This window comes from Otolemur garnettii, unplaced genomic scaffold, assembly GCF_000181295.1.
Source record: "Otolemur garnettii isolate 467f Iridium unplaced genomic scaffold, OtoGar3 scaffold00152, whole genome shotgun sequence".
Lineage (NCBI taxonomy): Eukaryota > Metazoa > Chordata > Mammalia > Primates > Galagidae > Otolemur > Otolemur garnettii.
In genome coordinates, this window is record NW_003852547.1 from 2,663,980 (window position 1) to 2,679,629 (window position 15,650).

At 47.3% G+C, this 15,650-nt stretch overlaps 1 protein-coding gene across 2 annotated transcripts in view; it reads right to left on the bottom strand.

Moving 5' to 3' along the window:
- Positions 1-8,990: 8,990 nt before the first annotated feature.
- Positions 8,991-15,650, bottom strand: part of RTN2 (reticulon 2) — a 9,450-nt gene continuing 2,790 nt past the window's right edge. The window contains exons 2-10 of one of the 2 annotated variants that reach the window (XM_003799513.3): positions 15,355-15,399; positions 14,793-15,263; positions 14,433-14,687; positions 11,699-11,906; positions 11,192-11,330; positions 10,980-11,049; positions 10,809-10,855; positions 9,776-9,834; positions 8,991-9,495 (exon numbers count right to left, since the gene is read on the bottom strand). In XM_003799513.3, the coding sequence (XP_003799561.1) occupies positions 9,414-9,495; positions 9,776-9,834; positions 10,809-10,855; positions 10,980-11,049; positions 11,192-11,330; positions 11,699-11,906; positions 14,433-14,687; positions 14,793-15,263; positions 15,355-15,399 (1,376 nt within the window). In that variant the 3' untranslated portion in view covers positions 8,991-9,413. Of the gene's footprint in view, positions 9,496-9,775; positions 9,835-10,808; positions 10,856-10,979; positions 11,050-11,191; positions 11,331-11,698; positions 11,907-13,749; positions 13,966-14,432; positions 14,688-14,792; positions 15,264-15,354; positions 15,400-15,650 lie in introns of those variants that run through there. The other variant, XM_012811229.2, reaches the window with a different exon arrangement.

The following is a 15,650-nucleotide window of genomic DNA, read 5'->3' on the forward strand; positions in this document are numbered from 1 at the left end:
AAAAAAAAAAAAAAATATATATATATATATATATATATGGAGATTCCTCAAAGAAAGTAGAATTTCCATTTGACCATGTAATTCCACTATTAGGCATTTACCCAAATGAAAAAAAGACATTTTACCACAGGGACATTTTCATTAGAATGTTCCACAGCCCTTGCTCAGTTCACAGTCACAAATCACAAAGACACGGAAACAACCCAAGTGCCCATCAACACATGAATCGACAACAAACTGTGGTATATATGTACACCGTGGAATACTATTCATCCCTTAAAAAAGATGGAAATGTTGCATCCTTTGTAACAACATGATAGATTTGGAGAACATTCTCCTAAGTATCACAAGATTGAATGAACAAGCGTCACACGTACTCAGTACTAATATGAAACTAGGAGATTAACAATCACAGACCCACATGAGAGAAAAATCGTAATTAAATTCAAGAAGTGGGAAGAGGGAGTTCTGTAGCTTCCGTCCTGTAGGTACAACGCATGGATACATGGCACAGTCCCTGGGTGCTGGACACTGCTAAAACTCTGATTTTTACCTGCCATGTGTAAATTATATAACCTAATAGTTTGTACCCTCACATTAATCTGAAATTTAAAAAGTTAAAAAAAAAAAAGAAGAAAAAGGAAAGGAACAGGCTCAGGGTTATATGAACTACACAAATTGAGGTTCCTTTTGCTGTGAAGATGTTTTTCCTTTTGCATTTTTCATGTGGCTACATCTTTGGGGCTAAGAACGTATTGGGGCCAGCCCAAGACTGAGCAGACTCTCTCTTTTGTCTGTTCAAAGACATAATAGAGGGCGGCACCCGTAGCTCAGTGGGTAGGGTGCTGGCCATATACACCAGAGCTGGCGGGGTTGAACCTGGCCTGAGCTAGCTAAAACAACAATGACAACTGCAACAACAACAAAAAATAGTCAGACGTTGTGGTGGGCACCTGTAGTCCCAGCTAGTTAGGAGGCTGAGGCAAGAGAATTGCCTGAGTTTGAGATTGCTGTGAGCTATGATGCCCCAGCACTCTACCCAGGGCGACAGCTTGAGACTCTGTCTCAAAAAAAAAAAAAAAAATGGAGCCATCCCATTGTGAAATCCAAACTGTTCTATTTGCATAATGGCAAGGACTCTAGGAACCGGGGTGATGGTTCAGAGGACATTCAGATGCCTTGGTAGATAAATAAACACGGGGGAGTTATCATGGTGGAATCAATTTATTAAAACCAAAAGGTGCTAAGCAAATGCAAATCAAAACCACCCTGATATATTATCTAATCCCAGGAGAACAGCCCACATTACAAAGTCCCAAAGCTGCAGATGCTAGCATGGAAAGAAGGGAACGCTTTTACGCTGTTAGTGGGATTGCAAACTAATATGACCTCTTTGGAAAGTAGTATGGAGAACCCTCAAAGAACTCAAAATCGACCTTTCATTTGATCCCACAATCCATTACTAGGCATCTATCCAGAAGAAAAAAAGTAATTTTATCACAAGGACATTTGCACTAGATTGTTTATTGCAGCTCAATTTACAATCACCAAGATTTAGAAACAATCTAAGTGTACATCAACTCATGAATGGATTAATAAACTGTGGTATAGGATGGCGCCTGTGGCTCAGTGAGTAGGGCACCGGTCCCATATACCAGTGGCAGATTCAAACCTGGCCCCAGCCAAATCGCAACAAAAAATAGCCAGGCATTGTGGTGGGCACCTGTAGTCCCAGCTACATGAGAGGCTGAGGCAAGAGAGTCACCTAAACCCAAGAGCTGGAGATTACTATGAGCTGTGATGCCATGGCACTCTACCAAGGGCAATAAAATGAGACTCTGTCTCTAAATAAATAAATAAATAAAATAAACTATGGTATATGTATACCACAGAATACTATTCAACCATAAAAAGATGGAGATTTTACATCTTTTGTATTAATCTGGATAGAGGTGGAGAAGATACTCTTTAGCAAAGTACCATGAGAATGGAAAAGCAAGCATCCAACGTACTCAATACAGATAAGAATTCAGTGGATGAACTCATACACACCCACACGAGAGAAAAACTCAATTCAATTCACGTTGGAGGGAGAAGGGCAGGGCAGGAGGAAAGGGGGAGGAGGGATTATTGTGCTCCCATCTAATGGACACAAGGTAAGGCACCCCTCCTGGGTGTGGAACACAACTACAACAGGGACTTTACCTAACAAACACAAAGATTGTAACCTAATGATTTGTACTCTCGTATTAATCTGAAATAATAAAAAAAATGTGTTAAGCATTATTGTGTGTCCACCCTTGTGCTGGGCAGTGATGGGGACCCTTCAGGGACTGAGCCCCAGGCTCTACCTTCCTAGAACTCACAGTCCAGTGGGGGATACTGACTTGTTCTCAGTTATGGACAACCCAAAGTAGACAGAATTAGGGGAGCCTATGGGATCGTGGGAGCCCAGCAGGTGCTTTCAGTTTGAACTGGGAGTTAGGAAAGACCTCTGGTCAGGCGCAGCGGCTCAAGCCTATAATCCTAGCACTTTGAGAGGCCAAGAGGGAATGATCGCCTGAGCTCAGGAATTCTACACCAGCCTGAGCAAGAAGGAGATCCCCTCTCTGGACATTGTGGTAGGGACCTGTAGTCCCACCTACTGAGGCAAGAGGATTGTTTGAGCCCAAAAGTCTTTTTGTTGTTGTTGTTGTTTTGAGACAGAGTCTTACTATGTCACCCTCGGTAGAGTACAATGGTGTCACAGTTCACAGTAACCTCAAACTCTTGGACTTAAGCGATTCTCTGGCCTCAGCCTCCCAAGTAGCTAGGACTACAATGGGACTACAGGCGCCTGCCACAACAACCCGCTATTTTTGTTGTTGTTGTGGTTGGTTGTCATTGTTGTTTAGCAAGCCCAGGCATGGTTTGAATCCACCAACCTCGTGGCACCATAACCACTGTGCTACGGGTGCCAGGTGCCGTGCCTAGCCAAGCCCAAGAGTTTGAGGTTGCTATGAGCTATGATGCCAAGGCACTCTACCTAGGGTGACAGGCTGTGTCAAGAAAAGAAAGAAAAAAAGAAGGAAGGAAGGAAGGAAGACTTCTTGAGGAGAAATACAGAGTACAGAAGGGAATAAAAGAAGGCTAAGATCAAGAAATAGGAAGCGCACATTTGGTGCCTTTAGTACAGTAGTACAGTACCAGCCACGAACACCGAGGCTGGCGGGTTCTAACCCAGCCCCAGCCAGCTAAACAACAATGACAACTGCAACAAAAAATAGCCAGGCTTTGTGGTGGGTGCCTGTAGTCCCAGTTACTTGGGAGGCTGAGGCAAGAGACTCACTTAAGCCTAAGAGTCTGAGGTTGCTGTGAGCTGTGATGCCAGAGCACTTTGGGGTGACATAGTGAGCCTCGGTCTCAAGAAAAAAAGAAAGAAAGAAAGTGCAAAGAGGTTGTGATACAGTGAGGGAGCCCCTGAGCTCATGGTGATTGAGCAATAGGTGTAGAGAGAGAGGTTAGCAGGTACCAGATTCTTCAGGAGAAATTCCCAGGAGTTTAGATCTCTTCTTGAGATGGCACTGGGAGCCGTGGTAGGTTTTGAGCACAAGAGGGACAAGTGCTCAAGTTTTTTGTTTTGTTTTGAGACAGAGCCTCAAGCTGTTACCCTGGGTAGAGTGCCATGGTATCACTGCAACCTCCAGCTCCTGGGCTCAAGCGAGTCTCCTGCCTCCGCCTCCCAAGTAGCTGGGACCACATGCACCCCCAACAACGCGGCTATATTTTAGTTGCAGCCGTTATTGTTGTTTGGAGGCCGGGCTGGATTCGAACTCTCCAGCTCAGGTATATGTGGCTGGCACCTTAGCCGCTTGAGCCACAGGCGCTGAGCCAGGGACAGAGGCAAGTTTAAGAACAGTTCTCTAGCCACCAAATTTAGGGGTGGCTGGGAGGGAAAGGAGCAAGAGTCGGGCAGAAGAGCAGGGAGAAGGTTGGGGTGGGGACCAGGGTTTGAAGAAGAACCTGGAATACGGTCAGGGCCATGGGATAGAGAGGAGGGGAAGGATGCAAGAGACATTTAGGAGGTTGTGTGAGAAGCTAGCTTAGGAAAGACAGTATAGGGCAGCAGTAATTCATGTGCTGGGTGGTCAGAGAGTCTCCAAAGCTGGTGACCTTGGACAAGAGACATCTCCCTAAGTCTCAGTTTCCTCATCTGCTGAATGGAGCTGTTGTGAGGAGTCAGTGAACTTGTGCATGCCAGTGCTAGGCTCAGAGTGAGGGTGCAATTATTATCCCCATTGCCATTATGGGAACACTCTGATCTCCAAATATCCCAGATTATTTTCCTCTTCCGCTAGTTAACCCCCTCTTACCCTTCAAAGGCTCTAATGTTCCCCTGACACCCCAGCAGATCAGATCTTATTAGATGGCCTATGTTCTGTACCTTTTCTTCCCAGCAGTTATCACCGTTATAGTTGTTAATCAAATGTGTAATTACATGATAGTTTAATGTTTGTCTGCCCCACTGTACTGAGTGTACCATGAGATCAGGGCCAGGGTTATCATCACCACTGTGCCCTCAGCACCACCCAGTGCAAGGTTTGGAAAGCGAATACTTGTTGAATGAGTGAATGACACAATGAACAAATGAGCAAGGAGTTGATTAATAAGTGCTTGCATGATTAAACAAGTGAGTGAGCAAATGACTGAATGACTAAGCAAATGAAGGGAAGAAATCCAGGATGATTTCCAAACTGTAAATATCCTAGAACTGTGTAGACAACGTTTTCTTTCCCAGGGGTGGGGGTCGGATGGGTAGGGAAAAAGTAACTACAGGCAGAAACCCTGTGGCATAGAATATAAATTGCGATGTGGGGACTTTTTGATTCTTTCTTCTTATGAACAAACAAGAAAAAAACCAAAACAGTGCGATGTACAGGTCCGCAGCGACCTCTCCAGGTGGTGGCTGGAGGAGTGCCCCGCAGAAAACTAGAGCACTAAGGTATGGTTTGAAGGAGGGAAAAAAGGAACGCCGCCCGAAAGGTGGAATTGAACCACTCTGTCGCTAGACAGCTACAGGTTTGAAGCCTGCACCCCAGACCACTGAGGATCATCCGGGCAAGAATCAGTGCTTCCTGTGAAGCTATATAAAGTTTGAAAACACTTACCTCTTACAGTTGTGGTCATGTATCTTGGTAAGGTGTAAGATGGTCCATTTCGACAGTTGTAAATTCTTCTCATACCTTTATCACGACGAATGTCCTTACAAAATGTTGCTCTGTCTTGAATAGCATGAATCATTTTCAATTCCCAAACCGTCTCATTTACATAGCGCCACGCATTCTGGGAAGCAGCGAGGCGGGCGGGGGGGACCCCACTAGCAGTTAAAGAACCCCGGAGCCTCTTTTTTCCAAAGTGAAAAGTCAGTTTTTTAAGAGAAGAGACTCATAATTCGGCCTTCAGAAGTGCCGTCGCAGAAAATTCTGAATTCTTCTCCTGCGGAGGAGTGAGTTGAGTGGGTTCCTGCTAAAGTCTGATTAAGCCTAGCGTCGGAGACTCTGAGCTGGAGGCTATAGGGCTGTTGCGACCCCTGTTGTTCTTTTCTGGAACTGCAAAGATCTACAGAGCGCAGTAGAGCGTCTAGTGAGTCCCCAGGCACTGTCCTAGGTACTTGGGATGACAGACATCATTTTCAGCATTTAGACATTGAATTTAGTTACACACTAGATATAATCAATTTCTGCACTTGCGTTTTATGGTTTGTGAAACTGAGGGTCACAATTAGATAGTGGCATTCTCCAGTTCACATAGTTCATTTACTTGGGAGACTCAAACCTATGATATCATAGTTTGTATTACAAAAAAAGGTGATCCTGGTTCGGCACCTGGGGCTCAAGTGCCTAAGGCGCCAACCGCATACACCTAAGGTAGTGGGTTCGAATCCAGCCCGGGCCTACCATTGGAGGTTGCTGTGAGCTGTGATGCTACAGCACTCTACCCAGGGGGCTAGCTTGAGGCGCTGTCTCAAAAAAAAAAAAAGTGATGCTTTAATACTCTAAGTCAGTAATCCTTTGACAATAATATCATTCCCTCACATCAAACTCTCTCATGACTTTCATCTCAAAGTAAAGGTCAAAATTCTCAGTACACTTTATAACTCCTTATAATCTAGCCTCTTTCACTTCTGTGACCCTATCTCATACTTTTTTACCCTCATATTCTTGGCTTCAGGCATATAAGCATCTTGCTGTAAACATCAGGCATGTTAGCCCCTAGGGCCTTTGTATTTACTGATCCCCCAGCTTGGATCTCCTTTCCTCCCCATGTTCACATGATTCACTGCCTTCCGTCACTCTGTCCTCTGCTCAAATATCACCACTCAGCGAAGCTATCCAGTTTGAAATACCAATCCCTGTCACTCTATCCTTTTACCCTGCTGGACTTTTCTCCATTGCCCTGATCACCCCCTGTTATATTCTATCTGTTTATTGTCTGTGTCCTCCCAATACAGTATCGACTGCATGAAACTATGAACTTTTTTTTTGTTCATTATTGTATCCCTAAAATGTACTTGAGCCTATATCAGATGTTCAATATCTGTGGGATAAATTAAAGAATATTATCACTATCTTTCTCAGAGCCTCAGTTTCTCCATCCGTGTAACATGACCAGTACAAATGATCTCACTAGAGGAATTATAATGATGTAAAAGTCTGACACTGGACCAGGCTACTGAGAGATGCTCAGTAAAGGCTGTTTCAATCTTTGATCTGTTTTTTGCCTCCAGCAAGGATGCCAAGGTTGGTCTTGGAAGCTTCAGCCATTCCTGGACCCATAATCTTTACGAGTTTGTCTTCTGCCACTCTTTGAAATAAACAAATGGATATACTGACTTGCATAAAATGTGAATAAAAGCATCTTTAGAAAATGTTGCTGGCTCGGCGCCTGTGGCTCAAGTGGCTAAGGCGCCAGCCACATACACCTAAGGTGGCGGGTTCAAATCCCCAGCCCGGACCCGCCAAACAACAATAATGGCTGCAACCAAAAAATGGCCAGGCGTTGTGGCGGGCGCCTGTAGTCCCAGCTGCTTGGGAGGCTGAGGCAGGAGACTCGCTTGAGCCCAGGAGTTGGAGGTTGCTGTGAGCGTGATGCCATGGCACTCTACCCAGGGGGACAGCTTGAGGCTCCATCTCAAAAAAAAAAAAAAAGAAAATGTTGCCAATTTTTATTATTTTTTATTTATTTTTATTTTATTATTATTATTTTGAGACAGAGTCTCACTATGTCACCCTCAGTAGAGCGCCATGGCATCACAGCTCACAGCAACCTCAAACTTTTGGTCTTTAAGTGATTCTCTTTCCTCAGCCTCCCAAGTAGCTGGGATTACAGGTGCCTGCACAAAGCCCAGCTACTTTTTTGTTGAAGTTGTCATTGTTGTTTTTATCAGGCCCAGTCTGTGTTCTCGCCATCCCCAGTGTATGGGGCCAGCACCCTAACCACTGAGTTATGGGCACTGAGGCATTGCCAATTTCTAATTTGAAAATTTAAAATATTATCCCTGCTCAGCAAATTCAGATTCAATATAGGCCCCCTAAGCCCTCTTTGTTTTAGTTAGATAGTTGCTGCTACCTGTATGGAAATTTTGAGGCTATAACTACTCCTTGGAATGTCATTATCTATCTCCTAAAATGTGACATGTGTCACTAGGGGCAAGTGACATGATTTTAGGCAATTCATGAACAAATATTAATATTTTTAATATTAATTAAAATGTTAATATTTTTGTTAATATTTATTTTTGGTTTGTTTTTTTTTTAGAGACAAAGTCTCACTTTATTGCCCTAGGTAGAGTGCTGTCATGTCACAGCTCACAGCAACCTCCAACTTCTGGGCTTAGATGATTCTCTTGCCTCAGCCTCCCAAGTAGCTGGGACTACAGGCATCCGCCACAACACCCGGCAATTTTTTTGTTGCAGTTTGGCCGGGGCTGGGTTTGAACCCACCATCCTTGGTATATGGGGCTTATGCCCTACTCACTGAGCCACAGGAACTGCCCTGTTAATATTTATTTTTAGTATCTTCTATTTCTAGCAAGCAGTACCGGCTTCTTTCAAGGTGGTGATGTAACACTTTTTGAAAAACATAGTTATATTTTTAAATAATAAACTCATCCAAGGAAAAGTGTTTGGTAAATAGTGGAAAGTTATGAGGGAAGGACTGAAGTTTGGGAAATAATGTCATAACCATGATGTATTGTGTACCAGGTCCTGTGTCTGTGCTAAGGGTCTTATATGTAGGTATAATTATGGTGGCAATTTTTCATTTGAGGAAACTGAGGCTTTGAGAGGTGAAGTTATTTGTTCAAGGTCACGCAGCCAAGAGGTAGTAGAGCCGGGATTCAAAGCTGGGATTCAAACCCAGGTCTGTGGATCTTTAGACTTCAGCTTATGACCCAGCTTATGATTTTGGAAGCTGAGGAGCAGAGGGGCCACTGAGCCCTGTACTTGGCCCCAAGGTAGTTGAGATGGAGAGAAGTGGGTGGATGAAAGACATTTATAAGGTAGAATAAACATGACTTCGTGACTGATTCAATGTGGGAGGTGAGAGAGTAGGAGTCCAGGCCAGATCTGGGTATCTGGCCTGGTGACAATGTAGGCAGTGAGACATCTCTGAGTTGGAAATTAGGTAGGATGAGGAAGAAGTTTTCATATGTTTGGGGGTGGAGGGCATCCAGAGGCCACATGACACATGGGTCTGGGCTCAGGTGAGGTGTTAGCACAGAGGCAGAGTGTGGGATTTGAGCAAAGGCAAAGAAAGTGACTGCCAACGTTTGGCTAGCCCTGGAATGGGTGCTCTCTCACCATCTTCCCTTCAATCATTTCATAACCTAAATAGAAGGTAGCAGAGACTTCCTCCCCAGAGACAGGGAAGGTTCTCCTGGAGTATCGCTTAAGTGCTTTTCAGTGCAGGAAGGCAAAAGCTGGAGGGGTCTGGAAATACTTGAGGCCTTGGGTTTTCCATAGGAGTCTTTATTATAGTGTAAATCCAAGCTCAGGCCTCCCTTGGGCCCCATGCAAAGCCCCAGCGACGGGGCTAGTGGCGTCCAGGAGACACCAACCCTTCACGGCGCCTCCAGCGGCGGGGTTACAGAAGTTCAGGGCGATGCCCGGTCTAGTCAACTACAAGTCCCAGTAGGCACCGCGGCCAAGGTGCCTCGCCTTTCCTGGATTCGTGAAACAGGGCCTCTTGGGAAACGTAGTCCTGGCCGCTCAGGCGACTTGCGCAGATTCCCTAGCGTGAGTGTTCTGACACCCGCCAGGAAATGGCTCGGCCCAGAAGGGTATAGGTTGGGAAGGGATGGGAGATGGAGGTGGAGGTGGACAGAGAGCTGCTGGGGGTGGGGGCAGGTGTCCCGAAGGCAGAGGACACCCTTCTCATTCGGCTTTGGCTTTAGATCCAGAGACTGTGGCTGCTGCAGAGGCAAGAGTTCCTGTCCCTGGGATTTTAGCTCGGATCCTGAGGAAGAAACAAGTGTGGTCATGAAGAAACGAGGTAGGTATCTAAGGGGAGAGCTGGGGGGTGAAAGGGCACAAGCTGACTGCCTGAAGCCTGCCCCTGCCCTCTACCTAGTGGCGTTTTGGAATTATCTCTCACCCTTCTCTGAGAAGGGGTTCTTTCAAGGTTTTGAAGTAACAGTCCAGCGACCCCAGGAAATCTGGGGTCAGGCTGTGAAGAAGGAAAAGGACCCCAAGCTCCCACCTGCCCCCTCCTACCCATCTCCATTCCATTCCCTTACTTAGCTTTGATGTGGCTCAACTGATTGTTCACCAACCCCACATATTGGTCAATCTGGGCCTGGGGAGACAAGAAGGGGTGAACAAAGGCTGCTGCTTCCCCTCACCCCCAAATCAGGAGCTGTGGGGAGTGGCTCACCACTCCACCCTCAACTCTAAACCTAATAAAATACATTAGAAGTGAGAGATTCTAGTTGTAGGGTCAGTTGCTGGGACCATCCCTCTGTGTGGGATCCCTGCATGGATTGACTTAAATACTAGTTTATTTCACAGCATGAGTTGATTATGTGAGTCTCAGTGACACCCCTCTGTGAGGGAGGCTGTTAGGACTGTCTGCCAGGGTGAGTATCACCTGGTTCTCAGCCGTCCTGGGAGTGTCGGTCCATTGTCTATCTGCCTGTCTCTGGTTGAGATGAATGTTAATCAGTTCTGCTTATGTCAATGTTCTGGGCAACAGCCATCCCACCAGAATTTGACTGACATGTGATGTCCCTCACTGTTTCAGGGGTAAGGCCATCAGTCAGTCTGCCTGTTTTCGGCTGAGATGGGTATCAGACCCAGATTATGTGTGGAGATAGATGGCATCAGTCTGTGTGTCTCCAAATGGAATGTGTGTTTGTCAGTCTCTGGTGGTATCAGAGAGAGAAGACATTAATCTCTGTCTATTTTCTGGCTGGGATGAAGGTTGATCAACCTTAAGATTGGTCAGAGAAAGAAGACATCGGTAAGGCTGTCTCTCTCTGATTAGGACATGCCACTTAGATGGCATCCATCATCAGGTAGGAGCACTAGTTAGTCCACCTGTTGTGAGTTGGGGTATGTCAGAAGGGTTCTGGCTCTGTCAGGGGACATCAGTCAAAATGCCTGCCTTTAGCTCTTGAAACGTATTATTAATGGTTAGACTCTAACTCTATAAGGGGGCACAGCAGCCAGAACACCAGTGTCTGGCTGGGACTTTGTTGATGGAACCCAGGTTCAGGAAGGGAGGCAGTCAGATCACTCTGTCTGCTGGGGTGTGGGCAACCAAAGGCTCACCTGGTGCTGCCGGTATAGCAGGGGGACAGTGAATAAACCAATCACTCCTGTGGGCACAGAGATGGATGTCAGGATGCTCCCAGGAGATAAATAACTCCATCTGAAGCCCTATCCTCCACCACACCCCAACATCCCTGCTCCCCACCTTGCCCCACAGCCTTCTCAGCTCACCTAGAATGAGAAGAGTCAAACCATTGAAGATGGCACCCACGAAGGTCAAGATGTAGAATAGAAGAGCCAGCTGGGGATGAGGGAGAGGGTAAGTAGTGCCCAAAGGGCACTCCCAAGCTGTGAATTTACCCAGCAATGGCCCTCCCATCCCTCTTAGGGGCACAGAGGTGAATGTTGGGAACCCAGGAGGGGGTGAGTACACTTCAGGGCACCTTGAGAGAATCCACAAGGTCTTCTACCAGGAAGAAATGCCGTAGCTGAGTAGCTGTAGAGACCAAGCGGGAGGCAATCTGCTGGGATAAATGTTCTGTCTGCTCTCCAGTCAGGGTTAGGTCCACATCCAGGTAAGCCCTGAGGGTAAAAATGGGTGTGGGGTGACTTAGTGGTGATGAACTCAGAATGGTGTTTGGTGTGTGTGTTGGGGAGGTGGCTACGAGAGGGCAAGAAATGCAGGTTTGGTAGAAGAACAGAATTAGGACTGAGGGACACATCCAAGGAACCAGGTGTAGAGAGCTGGGCTAAAGGTCAAGGTGAGGAGAAGAGATCAAGGATTAAAGGTACAAAATTAGGATCAGAGATTAGGGTTGGGGGTAAGTTAGAGGATCAGGATGAAAAAAGGATGAGGATGGGTCAGGGCCAGGGTAAGACCTCTGATTTGAGATCATGGGTCAGCACTGGGATCTGGACAGGGCTTAGGGTCAAGGGCCAGGGGTTCTCACTGAAAAGGGTTGGCTCCATCCCCCCGGTGCACGGCCTGCAGCACTTTGCGGTAAACCCTGAGAGAGATGGTGCCGCAGAGCAGCAACAGAGCCACGTGGGCGGCCACAGACACGATGCTAAAGTGCAGGAGGCAGAGGAGGGAGACCATGAGGCCTGTGAAGACCACTCCCGACGTCCTCGTGTCCTTCCAGTACAGCAGGTCCGCCACTGTGGAGGGGTGGGGGGCATCAGGCTGGGGCTGTACCTGACCTCACTGATCTCTTCACCTCCCATTTCCTTATCCACGACTTCGTGACACACCTGTTTGATCCTAACCCTATTTCCAATTTTTAGTGGCCTCTTTTTTTTTCTTTGCGTGTCTCCCTTCTTCTCCTGGAAAATGAAAGTTAACCATCTAGCAAACCTCTTAATCTTCCTCCTCTCCATATGATTTACACATGAACTCGAAAGTAGAAACCAATGCTTCTTGGTTCTTATTTATCAAAATGGAATTATAGATACACTTTTCTGTATCATGTGTGTCTCACTCCCTTTTTCCTCCTAAAATTCCTTCTAGGAATAGCTCTTTTTTTTTGTTTTGTTTTTTGCAGGGGCTGGGTTTGAACCCACCACCTCCAGCATATGGGACCTGCACCCTACCCTTTTGAGCCACAGGCGCAGCCCAGGAATAGCTCTTAATTCATTCTTTTTAAGAATACATGTTATTGGCTCTGCGCCTGTGGCTCAAGCGGCTAAGGCACCAGCCACATACACCTAAGGTGGCAGGTTCGAATCCAGCCCGGACCCGCCAAACAACAATAATGGCTGCAACCAAAAAATAGCTGGGCATTGTGGTGGGCGCCTGTGGTCCCAGCTACTTGGGAGGCTGAGGCAGGAGACCGGTTGAGCCCAGGAGTTGGAGGTTGCTGTGAGCAGTGAAGCCATGGCACTCTACCCAGGGGCTCAGCTTGAGGCTCTGTCTCAAAAAAAAAAAAAAAAGAATACATGTTATTGTGCAGTGTGGCTGTGCCATCATTCATTTTATTCAGCCATGGACCTGTTGGTGGGTCATTCGCTTTGTTGCCTAACTCCTCTCCTAAGAGTGCTGCAAGCAACACTCTTTTACAGATATTCTTACTTCCTGCAGCTTCTATTTTCCAGGGTTGGAATTGCTAGGTGGACTAGTTATGTATTTTTTAATGTCATAAACTTTGTCAGAGTGCTTACTATTATTATTGTTTTTAAACTTTTGCCAACCCAATAGGGATAAAGTTATATCTCCTTAATACCCTTACAAACACATTTTTCTATATCTTTAGGATATCTTTTCTATATCTTTAGGTGTATTAATACACCATATTCCTTTTTAAGCCCTAATTCAAATTTCTGCCCCTTTTTGAGACCCTAAACTCATCTCCCAAGCCCAATCTGAACCGCGACCCCTAACCTCTGGACCCCAGCGTTTCATCTCATCCATCTAAACATTTTAAAATCCGCGCCCATGTGAGTCCTGACTCAGAAGCTCAATACCTTCCTATATCTTCCCATATCTTCTCTGTTCTCCCACTCTCCCCGCAATCAAACAGAACCATCCCACCCACTCCGCTCTGAGGCTGCCCTTACTCGTTTCGGTACGCTCATGCTCATGTCCCATTTACCTCTGAGTAAGGCAGGGGGGCCCCTGCAACAGGCTCAAGGGGGCCGGCGCCAGTGAGTGGGGGAGGGGCCGGGTCGCCTGAGGCGGGGGCTAAGTTTAGGCACGCTGGGGGGAGGGGGCCTCACCCAGCAGCTGCGCTGGCCCATCCAGCCTCTGAGTGACAGCGCCGCCTGGGCTCAAGGCTGGGGGAGGGGGCCTCCGTGTTCCTGGCCCCCAAAGCCTTGGCTCGTAGGAGAGGGGACCCCACGCTCGCTCCTCACCCTCCCTAGACGCCCCAGCAACCCCCCAGCCCCAGCCTGCAGCACTGGGGAATCAGACCAACAGGACATATGTTCCAGATTTCAGGGAGATAAGGAGAATTTGAACCCTTTCCGCCGTCCCCTAGCCCGAGTCCAGCTGGCCCCGCAAGCCCACCTTTACTCCCCATCTCGGCTCCGAGTGAGAGGTTACGGACACTGCTGCTTCTCGGGGATTTTGCCCACTTCAGTGGAACCCAGAGGAAGGGAGTAGGGAGGCGGGTCCCCTATGTACCCAGCCAATGGCTGTCCATAGAGGTGGGGACATTTCCAAAATTGGAACTCTAGTAAACAGCCCAAAACCAGCAATGTCTATGACCAACCCTTGGCATTCCTGGGGGCGGAGCACATTTTAAAGACCAGTAAGGCTGGTCTCTTTACAACTGGCCGATAGATGTAATCAAGGAAAAGAAGAGCTTTAAAAAGCATACAGCTTACTTGCAAATGTCTCACGGCCACACGTAGGAGAAAACCTTAGTTTTTCAGGGATTTCGCCTATACAAAATCAACCTCTAGAGGGAGCACTCCAAAGAGGGAGGATTATTTTATTAGCAATTGGCCAATCACAAAGCTTGAAGAAGGGCTAACTCTCAAGTGGGCGGAGGAACCAACATAGAAAAAGCCAATTGTAATCTCGTATAACAGGAAATATTTTAAAAGGCCGGAGTTTATGATGTTTAGACAATAACAATACCTCTTCCTTTCTCCACTATCCTCTGTTCCTTTGCAAGGTTGGTGCCTTCAAATTCCAATCCTCACACCGTTTACCTCGCTGTAGTCCTGTGGAATTAGGTTGCTTACCTAGAAGGGGTGGCCCCAAAGTGAATGTTGATTGGGCTGTTCTATCCAGGCACTGTCCCCAGATTGACTCCCGCTCCAAGGGCTCCCACAGCCGTTCTTCAACTTCCAGTGAGTGCTCATCAGGACCAGAGTTCGAATCTCGAGATCCAGGTGGGGACGGGGTAGCTGCCTGGGGGGTCCCAGAGCTCGGACTGAACTGGGGAGTAAAGACCTCTGGTTGTGAGGACTGAGCAAGTGGAAGATGTAGGTCCAGTGCTGGTGTAGTAGAGAGAGAAGGCCATTAGCTTTCTCCTTGGAAGTGCCCTGAAGAAAGACCACCCACCCCTCTTGGCTTTGGTCCCAGCATTTAGGACATCTCACCTTCCCCAATTTCTGCAGCCTCCAATCCGTTGGGTTCCTCGTCTTCCAGAGGGGTGGAGCTACTGGTGGCTGAGTCTTCCCCAGATCCTGCTCCCCGGGCCGCCCAGCCCAGCTGGTCCAGCCCGAGCCTCAGGTCCTCCAGGGGACGCTCAGCCGGAGGAGCGGTATCAGAGTCACCGCGGCGTCCAGGCTCCGGGGATTGGCTCAGGCTGGGGATGCTCTCCAAGCTGTCTCCTAGTCCGGGCTGAGGGTGAGGATCTCGTGGTTCTGAGACTGAGCGGCCCTGGGGACGGGGGCGTCGGGCTGCTGAATCCCTGCGTCCCCCGGAGCCCACTATACCATCGAAAGCTATGTAGGAGAAGGTCAGCTCCCGGGGGGTACCCCAGTCCTGCGAAGTAGTCTCCTCCTCCTCGTCCTCCGAGAATTCCCGGGCTGTGTGCAGGTCCCGAAAATCTGAGTCGTCGTTCCCTCCTGCAGTGGGTGGAGAGCCATTACAAGCTTCTCTGAGAAGAACCCTGACCTGCCTAGCAGTGACACCCTCACCTCCTCCTCACTCACTTACCTTCTGTGGAATCAGGGGTAGAGGAGGCTGTAGACGGAGCTTCTTCTGAAAGAGAGAAAGAATATCGAAGACTCTTAAAAGCTTAGACTGCCCGAATCACAGAAGAGTGCCAGTCCTGGTATGAATTAAGGAAACTTAGAATACGTGGGACCTCCATAGTTGATCACCTCCATATATATATATATATATATATATATTTTGATTTTCTGAGAATATATATGTAAGTGATAAAACTACAAAGAAAAACAAATGATTAAGAATCAGGACAGGTTATAACCTTTTTTTTTTTTTTTTTG